Consider the following 26,217-nt stretch of genomic DNA (forward strand, 5'->3'; position numbering starts at 1 on the left):
TTATGCTTAGTCTCACAGAATAACACAGCCTGATTTATTTTTAAGTTCTTCAATTTCTTTTTGTAGCTTTTCTGTTTCTTCACCTTTTTGTTCTTTGAAGTGTTGATAGAGTTTTTCCAATAATTCATGTTGTTTTTTATTATCTTCAAGCATCTCATTGAGCTGCTGAACATGTTGCTCTTTACTGTCTCTGAAATCATTAAATTCTTCTGCTTTTCTTCTGGCTTCATCTTCATGTCTCTTCTTTATGTCTTTTATTATCTGTTCAAATTTCTGTTTCATTTCTTCACGCTCTTTTTCTTCTCTTTCTCTTCTATCTCTCTCCTTTGTTTCTCTTCTTCTGATCTCTTCATCTTGCTCTTGTTTCAGATCTTTAATCATTTTATTCCATTTCTTTGTCTCTTCTTCTCTTTTCTTATCATCCTTTTGTTTTCTTTTGTCCCACTTCTCTTCTCTCTCTTGCTCCAGCTGCTCATAATGTCTTTTCATTTCATTTTTCTTGTCTTCGTATTCTCTATCTTTCCGTTCTCTCTCTCTTCTCTCTTGTAGTTTTTCGTCCTCTCTCTTCTGTCTTTCTTCTTCTCTCACTCTGTCAAATTTCTTTCTCATGTTCTCCAGTTCTTCTTGTTTTTCTCTCAACTGTTTATCATGTTTCTCTTTTCTCTTTCTTTCCTCTTGTTCTCGTTCTCTCATCTTTCTTTTCTTTTCCTCCTCCCATTCTCTCTGTTGTCGTTTAATGTCCTATTGAATCTCTTTTCTCTCATTTTCAGCCTCTTTTATTTTTCTCTCCCATTCTTGTCTCTCTTTTTCTTCTTGTTTATTCTTCTTTCTTTCCTCTAAATCTCTCTTGTTAGTTTCTTCTTCTTGTTTCATTTTTAACTGTGCTATTATTTGTTCTTGGTCATTTTTCATCTTTTCTTGATCTTGTTTATATCTCTCTTCTCTCTTTCTATCTTCCTCTTCTCTTTCTTTCTGCTGTTTTTCATACTGTGATCTCTGATTGTCAATCTCTCTCTTCATCTCTTCTATTTTTTGATAAAATTCAGTTTTTTGTTGTTCTTCCTCATCTAATCGTTTCTGGTTTTCAATCTCTCGTTTCATCTGTTCTGCTTTTTCTCTCTCCTCAAACTGTTTTCTGAGAGTTTCCTCTTTCTCTCTGAACTTATTCTCCATCTGCACTCTTTCTTTATCTGCTCTTCTTTTCTCTTCCTCCAGTCTCATCATCATTTTTTTCATTTTCATCTCATAGGTGGCTTTTAATTTCTCTTTCTGAGTCTGAATTTCTCTCTCTTTCTCTTTCAGTATTTCCTCCACTCTCTTTTTAATGGACATCTCTGCCTCCTCAAACATGTGATTAGTAAAAAATTGGTTTGTGTTGGAGCTGATCATTATCTTGATCATGTTTAACAGTTGGTTAACTTGAGTGCAGTCTTGTTTTTCTTTATTATTGAAAACCAGAAATCTATTTCCACAGTCTCTGATCAGTTTTTCAAGTTCTGCAGATTTACTTGTCCTCACATAATCTTCAATGGACTGATCATCAAGATCATCTCCTCTAGTGAACAGAACAATACTGAACTGTGCAGCTTTTGGACCAAAGATCTTCTTGATCAGATCTAAAGTGTCCAGCTCCACCTGCATAATTCTTCCCACACTCAAAACAATAATGAAGACATGAGGTCCAGGTGCTGACAGTGAAACACATTTCACTATTTCTTCCTGTACTTGTTCATGTGGCAATGTTCTATCAAAAAGTCCTGGAGTATCAACAACAGCTACTGATTTACCATCAATTTCACCAACTCCCTTCTGACAAACACTTGTCACTGAACATCCTCTTGATTGGCTCAGAAACTCATTTTTTCCAAGAATAGTGTTTCCTGTTGCACTCTTTCCATTTCCTGTCCTCCCGATCAGCACGATCCTCAAACATTCTGGTTCACCTTCAGCACCTGAAAACATGTTGGAAAAGTAATGCATTAAGGCAGTTAATTTAGCATATTTGAGCATTTCTGGTGAAAATATCATAAAATATTGTTTTATTGCCTTCAGTGATGGCTTTAAACTTTTTCCCAGTACCCCCAGTGATAATTTATATGTTTCTAACAAAAAAAATATATATATATTGTAATGTTTATAAAATAGCGGCTGAGCAGATTTTACATTATAACAACCACTTCATTAGAGATGATGACGACGCGGCAGTAGCATGTTTCTTAGCCCTATTTTTACAGCACATGGACATCAGAGCAACTGGTGTTTGTGACTACCATCACCAGACACTGAAATCATGCAACAACTAAGCTGCATGATGATCTGCTGGAGAAGCTACGTGATCTCAGCTTGCTGCAGTGACCAGGCCTACAGTCCTTGGCGTCACCTGATGCCGGTGGCCGGGGGAGGGGACATCGTAAGTGGTGTGTGAGGAAGCAGAAGCGTGGCAAGAGGGCGGGGGTCCATGCTAGGCTAAATATAAACCCTAGCCGGCTAGCCCATCTATCCTGCTCTCAAATGTCTGCTCCCCGGACAATAAATTGGACTACATCCGACTCCAGCAGACTATGCTGCGTGAGTTTAGAGACTGCTGCATTTTTGTTTTCATGGAGACGTGGCTCAGCGAAAGAGTTCCGGACGCCGCCATTCAGCTAGACGGGCTCGCCTCATTTCATGCTGTAAGGCTGGCACCAGGATGTCTGCACCCAAAAGGCTAGTAGGTGGCTTCCCCCCTACAGTGCTGACAGAAATGCAGCTCTGTGCGGTATGACTCACGGTTGTGGCTTATGTGTTTACATCAACACGGATTGGTGCAAGAACTCGGTGCTAGTTTCTAGTTACTGCTCATCACTGGTGGAGTTTGTGACTGTTAGATGCAGACCATTTTATTTACTACGGGAATTCACAACTGTCCTCATAATCAGAGTGTACATTCCCCCCAGTGCTAATGCTAAGGAGGTGCTCTGTGAACTGTATGGAGCTATTAGCAAACTGCAGAATACTCACCCTGACGTACTGTCTATTGTCGCCGGAGATTTCAACCATGCGAATCTCAAGTCAGTGCTCCCTAAATTCCATCAGCATGTGGATCTTGTTTACACAAACATCCCCGGCGCGTACCGGGCAGTGCCCCACCCCACCTCAGCTACTCAGACCACATCTCTGTTATGCTAATCCCAGCATACAGACCGCTCATCAGATGCTCCAAACCGGTTCTGAAACAGGTGAAAACCTGGTCAGCAGGAGCCATCTCTGCTCTTCAGGACTGTTTTGAGCACACTGACTGGCACATGTTTAGGGAGGCTGCCACCGATGGCAACTTCACCCAACTTGGAGGAATATACGGCATCAGTGACCAGCTACATCAGCAAGTGCATCGATGACGTCACTTTCTCCAAGACCATCACCACACACTCCATCCAGAAGCCGTGGATGACTGCGGAGGTGCGTGTGCTGCTGAGGACCCGAGATTCCGCCTTCAGAGCAGTTGACAAGGTGGCCCTAAGAACAGCGAGGGCCAAACTGTCCCAGGCCATCGGAGATGCAAAGCGTGCACACGGCCAGAGAATCCACAGCCACTTCCAGTAAAGTAGCAACACGCAGTGCATGTGGCAGTGCATCCAGGCCATCACCAATTACAGGACAACATCACCTGCCTGTGACAGTTATGCCTCCCTCCCAGATGCACTGAATGACTTCTACACTCGGTTTGAGGCACAGAATGATGTGGCAGCGAGGAAGACCACCCCTCCTCCCAATGACCAGGTGCTATGTCTTACCACGGCTGATGTGAGGAAAACTCTATGCAGAGTCAACCCACAGAAGGCTGCTGGACCAGACAACATTCCTGGTAGAGTACTCAGAGGATGTGCAGACCAGCTGGCGGATGGTATACTACATCTTCAACATCTCCCTGAGCAGTGCCATCTTTCTAACATGTTTCAAGGCCACCACCATCGTCCCCGTGCTGAAGAAGTCTTTAGTGTCCTGTCTCAATGACTACCGTCCTGTTGCACTCACACCCATCATCAAAAAGTGCTTCGAGAGGCTCATCATGAGGCACATCAAGACCCAGCTGCCCCCTCACTGGACCCCCTGTAGTTCGTGTATCGTCCTAACCACTCAACAGACGATGCCATCGCCACCACCCTCCATCTGGCCCTCACCCACCTGGACAAAAAGGAAATATATGTTCGAATGCTGTTCATAGACTTCAGTTCAGAATTGAACACAACTGTTCCTCAGCACCTGACTGGAAAGCTGAACCTGGGCCTGAACACCTCCCTTTGCAACTGGATCCTGGACTTCATGACTGGGAGACCTCAGTCAGTCCGGATCGGTAGCAGCATCTCCACCACCACCACACTGAGCACTGGGGCCCCACAGGGCTGTGTGCTCAGTCCACTGCTGTTCACCCTGCTGACTCACAACTGTGCAGCAATGCACAGCTCGAATCACATCATCAAGTTCACTGATGACACGACCGTGGTGGGCCTCATCAGCAAGAATGGCGAGTCAGCATACAGAGAGGAGGTGGAGCGGCTAACGGACTGGTGCATAACCAACAACCTGTCTCTGAACGTGGACAAAACAAAAAAAGATGGATGTTGACTTCAGGAGAACACGGAGCGACCACTCTCCGCTGAACATCGACGGCTCCTCTGTGGAGCTCGTCAAGAGCACCAAATTCCTTGGTGTTCACCTGGCGGAGAACCTCACATGGTCCCTCGACACCGGCTCCATAACCAAGAAAGCCCAGCAGCATCTCTTCTTTCTGCTAAGGCTGAGAAAAGCCAATCTCCCACCACCCATCCTCACCACATTCTACAGAGGGACTATCAAGAGCATCCCGAGCAGCTATATCACTGCCTGGTTTGGAAATTGCACCGTTTTGGATTGCAAGACACTACAGAGTATAGTGAGGACAGCTGAGAAAATCATCGGGGTCTCTCTTCCCTCCATCATGGACATTTACACCACATGCTGCATCTGCAAAGCCACCAGAATTGTGGATGACCCCACACACCCCTCACACAAACTCTTCACCCTCCTGCCATCTGGCAAAAGGTACTGAAGCATTCGGGCCCTCACGGAAAGACTGTGTAACAGATACTTCACCCAAGCCAACAGACTCCTCAACACTCAGAGACTGGACTGACAACAAACACACGACTGAACACCATCCGACTCCCTTTGCAATTTTTGCACATTTCTGTATTATCTACCCGAATGTTTTGCTGCTACTGTATTCATAAAAATACTGTATTTAATTTCTTGTCACTTCTACCTGGCTGCTACCCCAATAACTGCTATGTCCATATGTGGCATAAGCTTATCTGCTGAATACTATGTCATAGTATGTTATGTTTACATTCACAGCATTTTCTATTATACTGTAATATCTTTTGCTCTACCTGTTTCATCTGACACTTTCACAATAGAACTGTGTACTGGTTGGCGTTGCACTGTCTCTTTGTTACACCCGCAGCACCTGCCATCTCCCCTGAACGCCGCAAGAGGTTGCCATCACCTGAGTATTAACATTTCATGAACTACATTTCCCATAATCCTCCAGTCAGACTGATTACTCTTCCACCTGTTTCACATGAACCCTGTCTATTTAAGTTCCCAGTTTCCAAGCATTCAATGCGAAGTCTTGTTTGCCTAGTCTACAATTCTGAGTGTTATTATTATCATTGATTACCCTGTGTTTGACTCCTGCCTGTTCACCGTATTCCCCAGCCTGCTTGTGAGTGTTTTGGATTTACTGACTGTTTATTGGATTTCCCCTCTGCCTATCTGTGTACCGATCCCTTGCCTGCCTTTGTTTTTTGCTTTTTGTTTTGTTACTTTGTTTTTACTATTTATTTACCTTATTAAACTGCTAATGGATCTTAACACTATTGCCCCGGCGTCTCTGTTACAGAAGACTTTGCCAAACTTAGATCCAGCAGCTTTTCAACAGTTACACGAGCTTGTTTCAGCGCAAGCAGCCATGCTGACTAGTCACCATCAGCAGCTGTGCAAGCTCACATCTATCACGGAAGAAATTTTCAAATCCCTGCAACCCAACCCATGTGTATCTCCAAAGTGGGTTTCCACTAGCAGTTCCACCTGCAGCCCAATGCCCTCTACGGCTGTTGTTAATCCTCGACTCTCACTTCCATAGAGGTTTGACGGATCACCCAGTAAGTGTCGAGGATTTCTGTTACAATGTGAACTTTTTCTGTTGCAGCTACCTCACATGTATCCCAATGATATAATATATCAGCCGCTGAATTTGCCTTATCATTCCACACTCTAGCAGCACAAACTGTTTGGGTGGAGGATACGTTAAAACTGTTGTTCCATAAAGGACTAAACCCTGACCTTCAAACGGAACTAGCATGTCGTGATGAGGGAAGATCTCTGGATGAATTCATCAAACTCGCCATTTACCTGGACAACCTGATCAAAGCCCGTCGTCCAGTCAGCTCTCTACAATCACTTCCTTCTGACATCGCTACTACCAGTCTTCACGAGCCCACACAAGTGGGTCATTCCTCCCTCACCACCGAAGAGCGACAACGCCGTCTCAGAGAGAGACTTTGTATCTACTGCGGACAGTCGGGACATTTACTGGCTGCCTGCCCTACTCGCCCACCTTGGTGAGTTTTGAATTCTCTAATTTGATTCATATTGATCAGTTTCAATTGTCTGTCATATTGCATGTTCAGTATAGTGAACAGCAGATGTCAGCCATCTTAGATTCTGGGGCTGCTGGTAACTTCACTGACCTTTCCCTTGCCACGAATCTAAAATTGTCTTTTGTCCCCTGTGTCCCTCTACTACATGTCGCAGTACTAGACGGACGACCCCTGGGCTCCGGCAAGATTCAGCAGATAACTCAACCCGTTCATCTCCAAGTTGGACTCTGTCATCATGAGGAAATTCAGTTCATGGTCACTCACTCTCCAAAAAATCAGATTGTTCTTGGCTTACCATGGCTGAGACTTCACAACCCTGAGATTTCCTGGAGAGATGGACAAATCACTCGTTGGAGTACTTCCTGTTTCCAGTCTTGCCTCAACCTCCCTGAACCCATCTCTCTCCCTCTGGAATGTACCATGACTATCCTTCCAGAAAAGGAGATGTCGACCCTACCACAATGTTATTCGGATCTCCGGGAGGCATTCAGCAAGGCTAAAGCTACCCAACTTCCTCCTCACCGTTCCTGTGACTGTGCTATTGACCTTTTGCCAGGCTCCTCTTCTCCACGTGGACTAATTTACCCCTTATCTGAGCCAGAGACTAAAGCTATGGAAGAATACATAGCAGAATCTCTAGAAAGGGGTTTCATTCGACCTTCTACCTCTCCAGCTTTGGCGGCTTTCTTCTTTGTAGGAAAGAAGGATGGGGGACTTCATCCAAGCATTGACTATCGAGGCCTGAACTCTGTCACCATCAAATATCGCTACCCCCTTCCTCTGGTACCACCTACGCTAGAGCAGTCAAGAAATGCCAAAATCTACAGTAAGCTGGATCTTCATAATGCCTACAATTTAATCTGCATCTGGGAGGGGGATGAATGGAAAACGGCCTTCTCTACACACACTGGCCACTATGAATATCAGGTGATGCCTTTCGGACTTTCCAATAGTCCTTCTGTCTTCCAAGCCTTCATGAATGACATTATTGGCAAGTGGGTTCTAGTCTACATCGATGACATCCTTATATTCTCGTCTTCCCAAGGGGAGGACACCGCGGAGACCACACCACGCCCAAAGTGAGGGGGGGATATTTAAGTGAAAAAAATATGTCACATGATCTAGCCGACCATGTGGAGAGTCTCATGGTAGATCCTACCCAACGGGGGAGGAGTTGCTACAAACATGGAGACTGTGGCAGAGGGGGCTCTGCCCAAGGAAGATGCAGTTTGCCAACAGGGAAACAAATTAGTGGAAGATATACATCACATGGGGTTACCTTACAGGGAACCGCCACATGCGGAGCACCTACCCCGGAACAGGGCTCTTAGTTAGCACGTGTACTGGGCCGGCAGTGAGTCTCTCCGAAAACTCGACTGCCACAGGGTTCGGAGGAAGTCAATTCCCACTGCTGGGAATTAATGGTGCATGTCTTCAGCTCAGAGAAGGTGAAAGGCGCTATATGCAAGCGATACACCCAGCTGGCTATCCTGGGCTTATCCGCTTGTATTGCGTGCCACTACCTGGGAGGAAACCGGTTCCATCCAGAGGTTGTAGAACCTTGCAAAGCTGTTGGGTGTTGCCCAGCCTGCTGCTCTGCAAATGTCTGTTAGAGAGGCACCCCTGGCCAGGGCCCAGGAGGCCGCTACACCCCTGGTAGAATGGGCTCGTAGGGGGCGGCACGTCCATAGCTATGGCATCACTGAGCCAGTGGGCAATGCTCTGCTTGGAGACAGCGCTTCCTTTCCACTGTGCACCAAAGCAGACAAAGAGCTGCTCAGAGGTACTAAAGCTCTGCGTGCAATCCAAATAATGGATTGATGTGTAAAGCACACACCGGACACAGCAATGACAGGGCTGGGTCTGCCTCCTCCTGGGGCAGCACTCGCAGGTTCACCACCTGGTCCCTAAAAGGGGTCGTGGGAACCTTGGGCATATAGCCCGGTCAGGGTCTCAGGATCACTTGAGAGTAGCCCGGACCGAACTCCAGGCATGTTTTGCTGACAGAGAACGCTTGCAGGTCTCCTACCCTCTTGATGGAAGTGAGCGCAGTCAGGAGGGCAGTCTTCAAAGAGAGTGCCTTAAGCTCAGCTGACTGCAAAGGCTCAAAGGGGTCTCTCTGTTGACCCTGAAGAACTACAGAGAGATCCCATGAGGGAACGAGGCATGGTCTGGAGGGATTCAGCCTCCTGGTGCCTCTCAGGAACCTGATGATCAGGTCGTGCTTCCCTAAGGACTTACCGTCCACTGTGTTGTGGTGTGCTGCTATAGCAGCAATGTAGGCTCACTGGGGGAAACGCATATTTGCGTAGGCCAGGAGGCCAGCTGTGTGCCAGCGCATCTATGCCGAGGGGTGCCTCGGTCAGGGCGTACCAAAGCAGTGGGAGGATTCTTGGGAGGCGAACAGGTCCACCTGTGCCTGTCCAAATTGACTCCAAATCAGCTGGACCACCTGAGGGTGGAGTCTCCACTCTCCCCTGAGGGTAACCTGCCATGACAGCGTGTCCGCTGTAGTGTTGAGGTCGCCGGGGATGTGAGTGGCTCGCAGTGACTTTAAGTGCTGCTGACTCCAGAGGAGGAGACGGCGGGCGAGTTGTGACATACAACGAGAGTGCAGACCACCTTGGTGGTTGACATATGCTACCGGTGCCGTGTTGTCTGTCCGAACTAACACGTGCTTGTCCTGGATCAACGGCTGAAACCTCCGCAGGGCGAGCAGAATTGCCAACAACTCGAGGTAGTTGACGTGCCAATGCAGTCGTGGGCCCGTCCACAAGCCTGCGGCTGCCTGCCCATTGCAAACAGCACCCCAGCCCATTTTTGAGGCGTCTGTCATGACCACGACGTGCCTGGAGACCTGCTCTAGGGGAACACCTGCCCATAGAAATGAGAGGTCCGTCCAAGGCTGAAAAGATGTTGACAGACCGGCGTGATGACCATGCGATGTGTCCCGCGGTGCCATGCCCATCTCGGGACTCGAGTCTGAAGCCAGTGCTGAAGCGGTCTCACCCGAGCAGGGTGGCCACCGCTGAGGATGCCATATGCCCCAGGAGCCTCTGAAAGAGTTTCAGTGGAACCGCTGTTTTCTGTTTGAACGCCTTCAAACAGGCCAGCACCGACTGTGCACGCTCGTTCATGAGGCGCGCTATCAAAGAGACTGAGTCCAACTCCAAACCAAGGAAAGAGATGCTCTGAACCGGGAGGAGCTTGCTCTTTTCCCAGTTGACCCGAAGCCCTAGTCGGCTGAGGTGTGAGAGCACCAAGTCCCTGTGTGCACACAACATGTCCCGAGAATGAGCTAGGATTAGCCAATCGTCTAGATAGTTGAGAATGCGAATGCCCACTTCCCTTGACGAAAGCAAGCCGCGACCGCAATGTTGCCATGGTCATGTTCTCGCAGTGAGAATATGAACCATCCACGAATGCTACCACGAAAGACAGCGATCATGACCGTCTGAAGTTGAGAGGTAATGACCGCAACCAGGAATAACACACAATCGGAAAGGCATCTTTAAAGAGACGCGTCTTTAAAAAGACGTTCTGTGTGTGTAGCTCTTTAAGAGAAATATACTCTTTTAGAGAAATATACTCTTTCAGAAAATATACTCTCTTTTTTCTGCCGAAGCGCCCAGGGGCATTCTCTGCAGTGCACCAGTGCAGAGGAGGGAGAAGCCGCTGAAATGCGCCGTCAGATCCAGCAGAGGTGAATGAACAGTGAGAATTCAGCTCAATGAGCATGACCGTTCGGCTCCGAAGAGAAAATCTGAATGAGTGGTTGCATACCAGCTCATTTTATACCCGTATGTCCGGGGGAGTAGCATGCAAATACCACACGCCAATTTTCATTGGCCTTTTATCAAAGACCAGAGGTGTTTTGGGCTCCCAAGAGTGACTCCTAGTGTCACTACATCGACACAACGTCGAGTGAGTGACAGATTGGGAACTACGATGTTGGCAATCAAGAACTCTTGGCCATGAAAACAGCTTTTGAGGAGTGGAGACACTGGCTAGAGGGAGCTCACCATCCTTTTCTGGTGAACAACCCTGTGACTTCCAGCAAGCAGGGGATTGTGGCCAACAAAGGTGAGTACCTCTGAACATGTTGAATAGATTCATTTAAAATAAATCCTTAAGACAGTAACTCTTTTTTCAGTTTTTCAGCTTGTTTTGTCCCGTATCTCAAGAATCAGTGCACTTACAAAATTACAGTATGAACAGTCAGTCCTTAAGATTAAAAAAAAAAAAGAGTCAGATTTATATGCAGAGTGAACAAAGCCATAATGCTTGTTAAGATGCTTTATTTTAAATGTAAAACCCACTTACCCTTCTGCCGATTCTTCTCTTGTAGTTCTTTGATTGTATTCTCCATTCTCTTCAGTTCTTCTTTATATTTCTCCTCTGTTTCTTGTCTGACTCGTTTCTCTTGAGCTCTCACATACATCTGAAGTGTATAGGGTTCAGTCTTCATGTTCTCTATATAATCCAGCAGCTCTGGGATCTGTTTGGATTTTTCTTGTTCTTTTAACCCCATCACTCTGTACCGAACTCCACAGAGACTCTGAGAGTTCATGATTGCTTTAGCAAAATCTATCACAGGTTCTTTAACAGTCATTTCAGAAGTGAAAAGCACCATAAAGTGATCTCTAGAGTTAAATATCTTCTGGATCTTTTCAATTTCTGCTCTGTTTTCATCAGTGAGTGGACCAATGGGAATAATGAGGAGGAAAACATGAACTCCAGGCTGACAGAGAGACACACACTGGAGAGATTGACGCATCACTTCCTCCTCTGAGATCTGAGAGTTGAACAGAGCTGGAAGATACACCAGAGTGATCAGATGTCCACACACCTCCACTTCCTTCTTCTCACACTCTAAGCTGAACTTTTGTGGCTTTTCACTTAGGTCTGGTGTTGATTTAGAAATCTTTTTCCCTCTTATAAGTTTAGATATGGAGACCTTCAGCACCGCATCTCCTCCACACAGCACCAGGTTCAGTTTTTGTTTTTCATGCCTGTGTAAGATTGACCCTAAAAAGATATAAAGAGTCAACAAAAATAAACACATTAGTTGAATGGATTAAAACATGCTCTGCAAGGATTTATCCTGTAATCTCCTCTAGCCTGTTTAGCCACTCTAACAGCCATGCTGACAACAGCTTCAAATAACTGGTGTTGCATGATGCCATCCTAAGGTGTGCATTTGGATTCTGGGTTCGATTCCTGCGTAATGCAAAGTTTTTTTTCTTTATAATTAAACAGAATTGCAGTCTAATATCAGTGGATGTACATCAGGAACAGGGGTAAAATTGTACGCACCATCTTTTGTAAAATCACTGAAACAGAACAGACCACAGATTGGAGCTAAGCAAACGAGAACACTGCTGCTCTGTCACATGATCCGTCACATTCATTCATGACATTTGTTACGTCCCTATAGGATTTTGTATTATTGATATGGTGCAGAGTTGGGTGTTCTGTGTATGTTCTGCTCTCCCTCTCTCTTTCTTTTTCTCTCTCGCTCTCTCTTTCAGTAGGTGCAGATGAACATGAGAGCAATGTCAGTGTGATTTGAATCCAGACCAAACTGTGTTTTGTTATTCATTCATCCCTGATTGTTTGTTCTTTGGCTTTGCTTTGAGTTATGATTCATAAGTTTATTGAGTTTGGAGTGTAAGAGTGACCAGCCATTTTTGTTTGTCCTAAGTTTGTATTTGTTTACGGTTAGGAAGTCAGGTAAGGCACCTGTGTTTTCTTTGTTCATGCATTAGGTAACTTACTTTGAAGCTTTTTATTTATTAAGCAGTTATGTTTATTAATTTAGCCTTTGGTCATTCTGAAATTTTCTCCACTTTTTCTTATTTAATAAACTTACAGTTCTGTGATTTTGATTTTCAATGTTCTTTTTGGTCTTACGGTTGGGATAGAAATTTACACATTTCATATTACACCCCAACCCTAGACTGGGTAACATATAACAATTCTTCTGTATTAGATACATCCCATGAACTCTGACTGCAAATTCACAAAGCCCAAAGGCATCTGACCAATCAATTTTGTATACTCATGGCCTAATATGACCACAAAAATATTTTTTAATTTCTTAAAATTGTCTGTGATGTTCAGGTCATGACAGAATGTAAATTTGTCAGTTTATTTGCTACAGCTGTAGTATAGTACTCTCATCATTTACTCAGCATTATGCTGTCTTAAACTTATGACTTTCATTCTTCTGCGGAGCACAAACAAAGATATTTTGATGGAGATATAATGTGTATACTTCATATCCATACAGTGCAAGTCAATGGCGACCAAACTTTCAGGCTCCAAAAAGCAAATAAAGGAAGCATACAAGTAATCCGTAGGACTCCAGTGGTTTAATTCATGTTTTCTGAAGCGATACAACTAGTTTTGTGTGAGAAACAGACCAAAATGATTATCCTTAACATTTACTTTTATGCTATCTTTATGTCTTTTTTGGAGTTCAAAAATGTTTGGAATCCATTGACTTGCATTGTTTGGATATAATTACATCATATCTCTATTAAAAATCTATGTTTGTGTTTTACAGAATAAATTAAGTCATAGGAACACAAAATGAGTTATTATCAAAATGTCAAAGCTGTTGCATTAATAATATGGAGTGGTGGTGGTGTAGTGGACTAAAGCACTGAACGGGTAAGCAGAAGGTTGCTGGTTCAATCCCCACAGCCACCACCATTGTGTCCTTGAGCTCTTAACTCCAGGTTGCTCCAGGGGGATTGTCCCTGTAATAAGTGCACTGTAAGTTGCTTTGGATAAAAATGTCTGCCAAATGTAAAATAGTGGGGCTTTTCCACTGCTTGACTCTGCTCACTTTTTGGGGGTTTTCCACTGTGGATAGTACCTGATACTTTTTTTATTACCACCTCGGTCGAGGTTCCAAGCGAGCCGAGCTGATACTAAATGTGACATCAAAACCCTGCAGATCACTGATTGGTCAGAGAGAATCGTCACTACCAGCGTCACTGGATTTGCAACAAGGGACATCAACCCGCTAGTTTTAAAGTTAGCAACAGCGATAGCAGTATCATTTGTTCACACGACTTTCGAATTGTAAAAAGAAATGGCTGTGCGCAAAACCACGCCGTGGTCAAAAAATGAGGTGCAGACGTTCCTCTCGTTAGCAGCCGAGGAGAGGATCCAACAAGAGCTGGATGGGGTGACGCAACTATGACGATTAGCCTAAAATCCCACCCACGTTGAGGCTGCACTAAACTGCAGTGGAAAATCAAGCTCAGAAAAGTAAAGCGAGCAGAGTCAAGTCGATCCGTAAAAAAAAGTGAAAATGCATGCTGATCACTGGCTATCAAATGTAATCAGGTAACCTTGTGCACACTCATAAAAAAAACAACAACAACTCATATTTGAGTATGGACACTTTTCATAGACTTGTGGTGTGTTTCCGCCTTATTTAGCAGCATAAATCTAGCTAACTTTTTATATTTGCAATTTATAAATTATTTTGTGTAAATGTAAAACATTATACTTGTATTGGATTTCCCTAGTAAACAAAACAAAAACAGCTGGTGGTTTAATACAGCTGCAGAGGGAGTGACAGTAAATTTGGCATCTTTTCTATACTGACTGTCATAATCGCTCTGCTTTTTTTTATTTATTTCTTTTACCTTTGCGTGCCAAAACCAGATATGTGAAGAGAGTCCATTACTAAGTTGATAAAAAGTGTTATTTTTCTCTTTGTTGATGTATTTTCTTGTCTAGGGCACCAAGTGATTCAGAAGAAGGTGCATGAAGCCCTGTTCACAGATATGTACTTGTTGCACATGATAATGGACAATGATAGGTAGTGTTATTTTCAATATCAATGTGGAAATATTTCCTTTTTTTTTTTTTTTTCAATTCCCAGTGTGTTTTTAAGTCCTCGTGGTCATGTAGTGATTTGCCTCAATCCAGGTGGCAAAGGATGAATCCCAGTTGCCTCCATGTCTGAGACCATCAACCAGCACATCTTATCACATGGCTTGTTGAGCATGTTGCCACGGAGATATAGCGCGTGTGGAGGCTTCACACCATCCACTGCGGCATCCGCGCTCAACTCACCACGTGCCCCACCGAGAACGAACCACATTATAGCGACCACGAGGAGGTTACCCCATGTGACTCTACCCACCCTAGCAACCAGGCCAATTTGGTTGCTTTGGAGACCTGACTGGAGTCACTCAGCACACCCTGGGATTTGAACTAGTGAACTCCAGGGTTGGTAGCCAGTGTATTTTACCACTGAGCTACCCAGGCCCATGGCTGAGCATACAAATGCATTCTTGGATCATTCAGTATAATGAACGAAGGCTAAAAGTAATGCTGAATAGTCAAATCTTTGCTAAATTCCCTTGGTATTAAGGTTTCCTCTTTTAGTTGACATGAAACACAGTTGTTTATTTAATTGTGGGTACTGTACTTACTGCTATGTTTCCAAAAAGGAGTTTCGTCTTTAATCTCTTTATGGCTTTCATCATGTTTCATCGTGTGTCTCTTTGTCAGTAGTCAACACCATTGTGCAATTCTTCATCTGCTCATTAAAGAAGTTCAACACAGAAGATAGTCTCTCTTTATCCTTCTTACTAAAATCATTATGTTGCAGTACCAGTATGATCACATGAGGTTTTAGAGAAGACAACGCTGACCCTTTCTGTATGAACTCATATGCTGAGAGTGTTAGATTGAGGAAGTCAGTGTTGTTGATAATTGTGATGTTTCTCCCCTCCACTCTTCTACTGTACTCCTCTACATCAAGAGGGTGTTTTATCTTTCCAAACATGTCTTCATCCAAGATGAAGTTTCCCACTCGACTGTTATCTGCAACATTCTTCCCCAGCAGAACAATCTTCAAATCACTCACTGGAAGAAACAAAATAAACACAAACACATGCTGTCACATGACAGTTGTAGAATGTCAAACAACAGTGTTCTGCATCAGATAATCAACATGCTGATAGTCTGGTTACCATCAGATTTCACATGCAACTTACCAATAAAATCAACAATATGAAAATATCACACAAATAATAAGTCTTTTTTACCAGTCTCAACTACAAAATTGACAAAATTGGTACATCCACTGGGTTAGACCAGGGAGTATTTTAAAATATATGGCCAAAAGTTTGTGGACACCCCCTTCTAATTTGGTTACTCCAATAAATCCAGTAAAGAAAAATCTTAATGTTTCTTTATGTAATGGTTTGGGCTTTGTGTGCTTCCAAATTTGTGGCAACTGTTTGGGGATAGCCCTTTTCTGTTCCAGCATGACAATGCCCCTGTGAACAAAGTGAGGTCCATAAAGAAATGGTTTACTGTGTCTGGCGTGAAAGAAATGGACTGGCCTGCACAAATCCCAGACATGATCACTGATCACTTTTGGGGTGAACTGGAATAGCAACTATAGGTCAGGCCCCATCAACCAACATCAGTTCCTGACCTCACTGATAGCCTTGTGTCTGAATGAGAGCAAATCCCTGCAGCCACGTTACTACATACAGTATAGTGGAAAGCCTTCCCAAAAGAGTGGAAGCTTTTATTACAGCAAAGGGGTAAATTGATGCCAAAGGTTTGGAAATCAAATGTTCATCAAGCACATATGGTGTCAACAAACGTTTGGCCATAGTGTATGATGGGGTAAGTTGTAACATCATCAGTTTAACCAATTATAAATTAGTTACAGGCACAAAATCATACATGACTACCATCCTCCTGATGTGACAGTAGAAGCTGTGAATCTCTGTGTAAGGATTTACAGGACAAAACCAGTTTTGAGGTACAGTAAGAAAGATTTAAAATTTAAAAATGAAATGTGCATACTTTTAGTGAAAAGGGCTATAATAATAGCTGGCTAGATAGAGCTTAAAAGAAACTAAAAGATGTTCATAGAGAACAGTTGCTTAACACCTCAAGATCAACTAGAATTTCTATAGAATCCTCCAGTTCATAATATTACCACTTATACTCCCAAGCCAAGAACGTCACAGTATTATACATGAACAGTGGCATACTCTAAAATCAGATCCCGTCTTGGCTGAAAGATTCAGGGTCTCTACGACTGTCATTTCATAGAGCAAAAATTTGAAGAATATTCTTGTCAGAGCAGATGTAAGTCTGAAACCATTTGACCACAATATATAGTGATTCCACCTGATAACTCCAAGTGTAGAAATTACTGTACACAAAGAGGTTGAAACACTTTCACACCCAGAACTGGTAAAAACATATGTATCAGAAGTACCATTACTTTTAATTCATGCAATATCATCTACACTCACCGGCCACTTTATTAGATACACCTGTACATCTACTTATTCATGCGATTATCTAATCAACCAATTGTGTGGCAGCAGTGTAATGTATAAAATCATGCAGATACGGGTCAGGAGCTTCAGTTAATGTTCACATCAACCATCAGAATGGGGAAAAATGTGATCTCAGTGATTTGGACTGTGGCATGATTGTTGGTGCCAGATTGGCTGGTTTGAGTATTTCTGTACCTGCTGATCTCCTGGGATTTTCACACACAAGAGTCACTAGAATTTACTCAGAATGGTGCCAAAAACAAAAAGCATCCAGTGAGCGGCAGTTCTGTGGGCGAAAACGGCTTGTTGATGAGAGAGGTCAAGCTGACAGGAAGGTGACAGTAACCCAAACAAACACTTGTTACAACAGTACTATGCAGAAAAGCATTTCTGAAAGTACAACACATGGAACATTGAGGCGGAGGGGCTACAGCAGCAGAAGACCTCTCCGGGTACCACTACTGTCAACTTGGAACAGGAAACTGAGAGTGTAGTGGGCACAGGCTCACCAAAACTGGACAGTAGACGATTGGAAAAACATCGCCTGGTCTGATGAATCTGGATTCCTGCTGAGGTACACAGATGGTAGACCCACTGCAGCCTCAGGTTTCTGTTCTTGGCTGACAGAAGTGGAACCCAACGTGGTCTTCTGCTGCTGTAGCCCATCCGACATGTTGTGCATTCTGAGATTATATTCTTCTCACCACAATTGTACAGAGTTGTTATCTGAGTTACTGTAGACTTTGTCAGTTCGAACCAGTCTGGCCATTCTCCATAGCCGCGGGAAGTAGGAGTGCTGGGTGTGCTGCAGCACCCCCTGTCGGCGTTGCAGCACACCCTGTTAAGTGTGGTCAAAATACTGAATGCATTAAAAATTAATGACTAATGCTATTTGAAAACCATCCTATTCTGTGTTAATCTTGTTAAGGAAAGTATGACAAAAATATTAAGGGGTATTTTTATTTCATCAACAATAACAAGGATGACAAGAAAAAGAAGATTATTTTGGTAATTAAACTATTTTAATTAAAACTTACTCTTTATGAAAATGTGAACTGAAAACATATTATTGCAAGACATTAACAGTGCACTAACAATGTTTTCAAGAAGAATAATCAAGAAAGAATGTATTAAAATAATCTAGACATAGGGATTTCCACGCTTGTGAGTTGAGCTGTTCACCGATGTCGTGCCGGTAAACTGATCTGTTTTAACGGGTTAATTACCTCTCTCATTCGCATAGGCTATGAGAGATCAATCAGCTATATCTACAACTAAAAAGTAATATTCCAACTTACATCTGCACAAACAATGCAGCAAATAGCCAGGTGAACTTGAACAAAGTTCCATGCCAACCAGAATGCGTTGTGAATGCTGTTGTCCTAAATACGTGCTGCTTTGCAACTGTCTAAAACATGGAATTGAGTTACAGTTCCTAAAATGATCAAAACATCCTAAGTTCTAAAAAGATAATACTCATACTAGTTAATACTTTATGTGACAAGGAGGAGGGCGGGGCCGGGCCGTGACTACGGGCTAATCAGCCGAGGAGAGGGATAAGTGCAACGAGATGTGGCAGGTCGGGAGAGAGCTACAGGCAGCTGCCCTGTATGCATTTATATTTGTGTGTTTTTGTGTTTGAGTTTATTAAAACATTACTTTGATGCTTCGTCTGGTTCCTGCCTCCTCCTTTCCATTGAACTCTGTTACATTGGTGCCAAAACCCAGGAAGGAGGAGGGATGCGCCGTCGTAGAGTCCTCGCCACTACCATCCACCCCAAAGGAGCAGCCGTGGCCATCCGCCGGGGGATGGAGGAGCTGCTACCGGCCGCCTGGACACGGAGGAACGGCCACCATCCATGAGGGGAGGGGGGCTCACTGTCGGCCGCCTGGAGCAGTGGGGCCGCTGCCAGGGGTGGAGGAGTTCCCTACCGACCGCCAAAACGCGGCAGGATCGGAAGAACGCCCGCTGTCCGTGAGGCGAGGAGGGGCTCACTGCCGACCGCCTGGAGTGGTAGAGCCGCTGCCAGGGGCGGAGGAGTTCCCTACCAGCCGCCGAAATGTGGAGTGGCGTTCTGTCTGTCAGGGGTCGGAGGACTGGCTCCGGTCCGCCTGGGGAGGAGCGGCTGTTGTCCGCCAGAGGGTGGAGGAGCGATCAAGGACCAGGCGATGGCGTGTCTTGTGTTTCCCTCCCCTTGTCTCCCTCCCAGGTCGCGGAAGGTGGGGAAGGCCTGCCAGCAGGCGGTATATCATGCCGGGGATTCCCCGGCCTGAGGCAAAGGAGGGAGGAGTGTGACAAGGAGGAGGGCAGGGCCGGGCCGTGACTACGCACACCCAGCCCCCCATTGGGCTAATCAGCCGAGGAGAGGGATAAGTGCAACGAGATGTGGCAGTTCGGGAGAGAGCTACAAGCAGCTGCCCTGTATGCATTCATGTTTGTGTGTTTTTGTGTTTGAGCTCATTAAAACATTACTTTGATGCTTTGTCCGGTTCCCGCCTCCTCCTTTCCATTGAACCCTGTTACACTTTAATATAAGTAATCTTTATGTGCTATTATTTCGGGAGTTAAGGTTTTCACAAGGACAGTTTTCATATAGCCAATTATATATCTTATGACCATAACTATAAATCTGATATTTGTAGAAATGTTTCAATAAATGTTATACATGTTTTGAAATGTGTGACTAAATGGTGTGTATATTTAACACACTTTTTTGTCAGTTTTATAGCGGTTTAATAGTGCTATAGGGTGTTATAGTGCAATTTTAAATAGAAGAATTAATGCTGCTTTCAATTATTAATCCACCCCCCTCCCCCTTCAGCACCTCCTGTTCAAAAATCGTTCCCGCGGCTATGCCATTCTCTGTTGACCTCTCTCTTCATCAAGGTGTTTTCGTCTACAGAACTGCCCCCTCACTGGATGTTTTTATTTTTGGCACCATTCTGAGTAAATTCTAGAGACTATTGTGTGTGAAAATCCCAGGAGATCAGCAGTTACAGAAATACTCAAACCAGCATATCTGACACCAAATGCCACACTCCAAATCACTGAGATCACATTTTTCCTCATTCTGATGGTTGATGTGAATATTAACTGAAGCTCCTGATCCATATCTGCATGATTTTATACATTACACTGCTGCCAAACGATTGGCTGATTAGATAATCACATGAATAAGTGGATGTACAGGTGTACCTATTAAAGTGGCTGGTAACTGTATGCTATTTGTTGCCCCTGAGATTACTTTATATAGGAGAAACTTCCAGGGAAATGAGAAATGTAAGTGTAAGCATAGTTCTAGCGGGAGACTCGCAGCTGTACATCATCACACCATTATCTAGTTTGCTCCTAACCAATCATACATCAGTCATTGCTTTAAAAGCCTGCTCTCAATTAACCACTTTGTGTTTCAGTGTGCTAACACGGCACTACATTCTATAGCTTACTACATCTGACGTCGAGTCAGATCCGCAACCCAGTTCGCCGCAGTGCATGTCTGCAATTTCCGTAGTCTCAGTAGAATTGTGGCCCTCTTGGAATGATAATAGAAATGTTAAACAGGCATCTCCGTCAACTCCGATCTCTCCAGGCCACAGGTGAACCAGCTCACATAACATCTCGGGAAACCCGCCTTCCCTCCCCAACGATGCCGCTGCTTCAACTCAACACGAGGAGTAAACGATCAGCAAATCTGGATCTTCATCCAGATCTCAGTCACGTAGGAGATCTCCCTCCGTCGAGCCACCTCATGTACTACAACCAGAATGCACGACGCAGTGCTGGAAGGCGCGTAAACCTCGCCAAGTCCGTCAAAATCATCGCATCAAGGCAGCAGCTGGTCCCCATCAGAAATACACTAAGTTCTCAATCATATTCATCAAATGCATTTAAATGATGGTTTAAAGATCTTACGCCGGGTGCATGCATACTGCGTTAGCGGCGTGTAAGATTCCAGATCATGCAAGGCCTTGTAAACAAACAGTAATACTTTGAACTGTATCCTGTATAAAACAGGAAGCCAGTGGAGTGAGGCTAACACAGGAGAAATAGAATCATATTTTCTGGTACCGGTCAGAAGCCTGGCAGCAGTGTTTTGCACCAGCTGAAGGTATGAGAGAGAACACTGAGTAACACCGAAATAAAGTGCATTACAATAGTCCAGTCTTGAAGAAATAAAAGCATGTATCACGGTTTCCAAATCATTAAAAGTAAAAAAAATAAAAATAATTTAGCAATATTTCTAAGTTGAAAAAAGCTTCCTTTGACCACTGAATTTATTTGTCTGTCAAATTTTAGATCAGAATCAGATCAAGTGTATAGCCTTGATGATATCCAGTCGATGCTAGCTTTACATACCTTGGACTATGCGATGTGTTGCTGGTTTTACTGCCGTTATCAGGAGCTTTGGCTTCAAACATCACATCTTTCACATCTACACACTTCAACCCTATCTAAGGCTGGGCACGGCATCTTCCTCACCAAAGCAAACATAAAGATGCTTCTAAAAGTCATGTCACCCCGCTGACTGGCCCATTTCGGCATCATCTGGCAAATTTTAACTTCCTGTCCAGCTCACAGTGTAGAAGTATTCCGCATATTTAATTCTCAGTCAGAAGGCTATGCTGGATCCTTCCAATATTTTAAGCTCCCGTCTGTATGCACCCACTCCGTTTCTCTGCTTGTCTATTCCCATGCCACTCATAGCTCCACCCTGGACATTTAAACAAATTTTCTTACAAGCTGGGCATCCCCTTTCCAGTGAAAAAACCCTGAAACCTCAGATGGCATGTCTTTTTTCACGGATGCACATCCTCTGAAAGTCTCGGAGGCTAATTTATAGGAACACGGTTCTAAGGAAAATGGCCAGACTAATTCCTAAATCTCGCACTCCACTCCCCTCCATTCGTATCTTCAAAATTTACCCCATCATCATCACCAGCGTATTATGGGTTCTCCTCTGGGCATACAAACGTGTCTTCGTTTCTGCAACAATACCACTTCAGTTGCAATCATCTAGAAGGCGGTCCTTCTCCAGGCTCTTTATACCCCTACTGAGATGCTTGACATGGCAGAGAATCAACTGCACTTCATTCTCTCAGCAGAGCACATTCCTGGGTTTTTCAATTCAATCACTGACTCTTTATCTCATTTCAGGAGTTCATCTACTATGTCCCTGTGGAGGCAAGGTCGTGGTCGAGTGCCCATCTGGTGGGAGTGGAAGCGGTAAGGAGTTTCACCTGAGATGAATTGCTGGTAATTACTGTTTCTGTGTTTGCAGTGAGAGACGGGGAGATAAAAAGGGCCCAGTTCACAGAGAGAGGGAGAGAACCCAGCTGACAAGTCGTGTGTGTTGGCAGAGGATTTCCATCTAGAGCAGTTGCGAGACGAAACACTGAGGCGAGCATTTGACCAAGTGATAGTGATTGATGGTCAAAGTCTTCAGCAAGACATCGCACTCACATATCCATATTTTTAATTATAAAAGATCGGTTGTACGGAGTGACACAGGACACTCGCACAGAAGAGAATACAACCCAGTTGTTGATACCGGAGAGCTGTCGGAAAAAGTTATTCCAGGCTGCTCATTATAATCCGATGGCAGGTCACTTGGGACGGGAAAATACTAAGCCGTCTCATGGCCCATTTCTATTGGCCGGGCATTCACGGGGATGTCAACTGGTGGTGTGTGGCATGCCGTGAATGTCAGCTGGTGAATCCGCCGGCTGCTCCAAAAGTGCCATTGCGCCCCATTCCGTTGACCGAGTTTCCTTTTGAACGAATTGCTATGGACCTCATTGGGTCACTAGAATGGACAGCACACGGGCACTGCTTTTTGTTAGTCCTAGTGGATAACGCAATGTGATATCCAGAAGCAGTGCACAGCATCTCAGCATGTAGTGTTGCGGAGGCACTCTTCAGAATAATCTCCCGAGTGGGGATTCTGAAGGAAATCCTCACTGATCAGGGCACTACTTTCATGTCACATACACTACACAAGCTGTATGAATTATTGGGTATTAAATTGATTCGGACAAGCATGTTCCATCCACAAATGGATGGCTTGGTCAAACGATTTAATAAGACCTTAAAAAATATTATTCGTAAGTTTGTGCACGAAGATGCTTGGAACTGGGATAAGTGGATCGAACCCCTGTTATTTGCAGTGCAAGAGGTCCCGCAAGCCTCCACAGGGTTTTCCCCATTTGAATTGTTATATGGGCATAAGCCCTGTGCCGTGTTAGACGTCATGAAGGAAAACTGGGAGGAGGGACCTTCACAGAGCAAAAATTAAATTCTATATATTCTTGACCTCAGAGCGAAACTTCACACAGTGGGGTGACTATCACAGGAGAATTTGCAACAGGTGCAAGAATGTCAGTCCCGGCTGTATAACAAAGGAGCTCGGCTATGGGAGTTTGCACTGGGAGATAAAGTACTTGTATTGCTGCCCACAACGAGCTCAAAATTACTCATGAAGTGGCAAGGGCCCTTTGAGGTCACACAGCGAGTTGGGGAAGTCGACTATGAGGTAGTGCGTACGGATAGGGACAGGGCATGTCAGATTTACCACCTCAACCTACTGAAATCATGGAAAGAGGGGCCCCCCCGTATTCTTTGTGATAGTAGTTCCAAGAGGGAGGAGCTTAGACTGGAGGTGAATCTAAAAGCCAATAAGTTCACCACGGTCCCTTGTGGAGACCACCTCTCACCGTCACAACATACAGAGGTTGCCAGATTGCAAAAGAATTTCTCTGACATGTTCTCGCCTCTCCCTGGCCGCACTAATCTTATAAAACACCATATCAAAACAGCCCTAGGGGTAGTGGTACGTAGTCATCCATACCAGTTACCTGAACACAAGAAATAGGTAGTATGGGAAAAATTAAAGGCCATGCTCAATATGGAGGTAATAGAAGAATCCCACAGTGATTGGGCCTGCCCGGTGGTTCTGGTGCCTAAGAGTGATGGCTCGGTCCGGTTCTGTGTGGATTATAGGAAAGTTAACGCGGTGTCAAAATTTGATGCTTATCCAATGCCTTGTGTTGATGAACTGCTCGTCGTTTGGGCACGGCTCACTTTTATTCAACACTGGATTTAACAAAGGGATATTGGCAGATCCCCTTAGCGCTGATGTCCCATGAGAAAACAGCCTTCTCTACACAGTTTGGGTTACACCAATTTGTGACCCATCCATTCAGTTTGTTTGGGGCCCCAGCTACGTTTCAGTATCTTATGGACAGAGTCCTCAGACTGCACACATCGTATGCCGCTGTCTATTTGGATGAAATCATTATTTACAGTAATGATTGGCAGCGGCACATGCAACATCTGGGGGCCTTTCTGAGGTCACTCTGAAGAGCGGGGCTCACAGCAAACCCAAAGAAGTGCGCAATTGGGCAGGTGGAGGTATGGTATCTAGTGTTCCACTTGGGTCATGGGCAGGTGTGGCCCAAAATTGATAAAAATCCAGAAATTGCAACCTGCTTGAGACCCAAGACCAAAAAGTAGGTGAAACAGTTCCTGGGGATGGCTATTAATGAAGGTTTGTGCCTAATTATTTGGATGTCACCAGCCCGCTGACTGATCGCACTAAAAAGGGAGCTCCAGACCCGGTCCAGTGGACGGAGCCATGCCAACAAGCTTTCACGCAGGTAAAAGCTGCACTTTGTGGCGGGCCGCTTCTGCATTCCCCTGACTTCACTCTCCCTTTAGTTTTTCAGGTTGGATGCATTGGACAGGAGGCTGGGTGCTATACTGTCCCAGGTGGTGGAGGGGGAGTAGTGCCCGGTGCTGTACATTAGTCGGAAACTCTCTATGAGAGAACCAAAGTACAACATCATAGAGAAGGATTGCTTGGCCATAAAATGGGCAGTCCTTTCTCTCCGCTACTATTTATTGGGATGAGCATTCACCCTTTGTTCGGACCATGCTCCGCTCCAATAGCTCCACCGCATGAAGGATGCCAACGCCCTGATCACCCACTGGTATCTGGCACTCCAGCCGTTTAAGTTCGAGGTGGTCCACAGACTGGGGGCGCAGATGGCTGATGTGGACTTCCTCTCCGGGGGGGGACTGGGGGGCAGACCAGACAGTTCACCCATCTGGGGGAGAGGAAGCCATAAGGAATTTCACCTGAAATGAATTGCTGGTAATTACTGTTTCTGTGTTTGCAGTGAGAGGTGGGGGAGATAAAAAGGGCCCATTCCACAGAGAGAGTGAGAGAACCCAGCTGACAAGTCATGTGTGCTGGCCGCCGGCAGTCCCAGAATGTTTATATTGGGATCTTTACTGCTATGCTGTTAAGCAAACGTGTTTTGTGTTATTAATAAATTTACTTTTGAGTTGGATTTGCTGTCTCCCACTTTCTCATTCCTCGAACTTTTTACAGTACCTACACCAGCTTACTTTCCGTCCCCTGCCTGCACCTTCTGCCGGACTAAGCCCCTCATTCCTCCCCCTTTTAGATTCCACTAAAACCCATGCAGAAAAGACTCGCCCAGCCTACGCTCATTTCCCCTTTTTCTCAAACACTCCAAAACAGACCACTCTGGGTGTGGTCGTAGCATAATAATATCTATAATCTCCACCTCCTGCTGCCCCTACACCTCCATGGTTATATATCTGCAAACTAGTTCACATTTCACATCTAACCCCTCAAACTTGCGGTCTCCTCCCCTAGTCTCTCAGGACACTTATTCAGAATGGGTGCAGCCACAATCGCTGCTCATCAAGGACTACCAGAATCCACAATCTGATGCTTGGCCACTGGCCTTCCTCATCATGCTAGAAATATATTCGACCCAACCTTCAAATCATCACAAACGCTCAACTCTCCATCAGCTGTAAGTTTCTGGTGGTGGCCTGGGGCCACTCACTGCTCATCCACACTTTCTATTTCACAGAAATATCAAATTCAAGCAAGTTTATCCTCCGGCAAGGATATTTTATAATCATACTCGCCCTCCTCACCAGGGCTTCCACAATCCCAGGCATGGTTTTTCATCACTGCATAGACAAACACTGTTAATATATTGCACATATAACATCCATACTCGTTGGAGGGCTCATAATCATACATTGTTTACCTTTCAACAAAGGGTATTTCACAACAATGCCGTCCTTATCGTAGGGCTTTATGCACGTTGCTCATCCTCTGGCAAAGATATCGAACAAGCAACTGTCACTCTCGTCGGAGGAC

General features: G+C 44.7%; 1 protein-coding gene across 1 annotated transcript in view; it reads right to left on the minus strand.

The window, feature by feature from the left end:
* Positions 1 to 726: 726 nt before the first annotated feature.
* LOC127451273 (GTPase IMAP family member 8-like) overlaps positions 727 to 26,217 on the minus strand; it is a 33,789-nt gene continuing 8,298 nt past the window's right edge. Inside the window, exons 3-5 of the mRNA XM_051715833.1 lie at positions 15,140 to 15,575; positions 11,004 to 11,708; positions 727 to 1,952 (exon numbers count right to left, since the gene is read on the minus strand). Of these exons, the coding sequence (XP_051571793.1) occupies positions 742 to 1,952; positions 11,004 to 11,708; positions 15,140 to 15,200 (1,977 nt within the window). The 5' untranslated portion in view covers positions 15,201 to 15,575 and the 3' untranslated portion in view covers positions 727 to 741. The remainder of the gene's footprint in view (positions 1,953 to 11,003; positions 11,709 to 15,139; positions 15,576 to 26,217) is intronic.

The sequence above is a fragment of the Myxocyprinus asiaticus genome, chromosome 14 (assembly GCF_019703515.2).
Source record: "Myxocyprinus asiaticus isolate MX2 ecotype Aquarium Trade chromosome 14, UBuf_Myxa_2, whole genome shotgun sequence".
Classification (NCBI taxonomy): Eukaryota; Metazoa; Chordata; class Actinopteri; order Cypriniformes; family Catostomidae; genus Myxocyprinus; species Myxocyprinus asiaticus.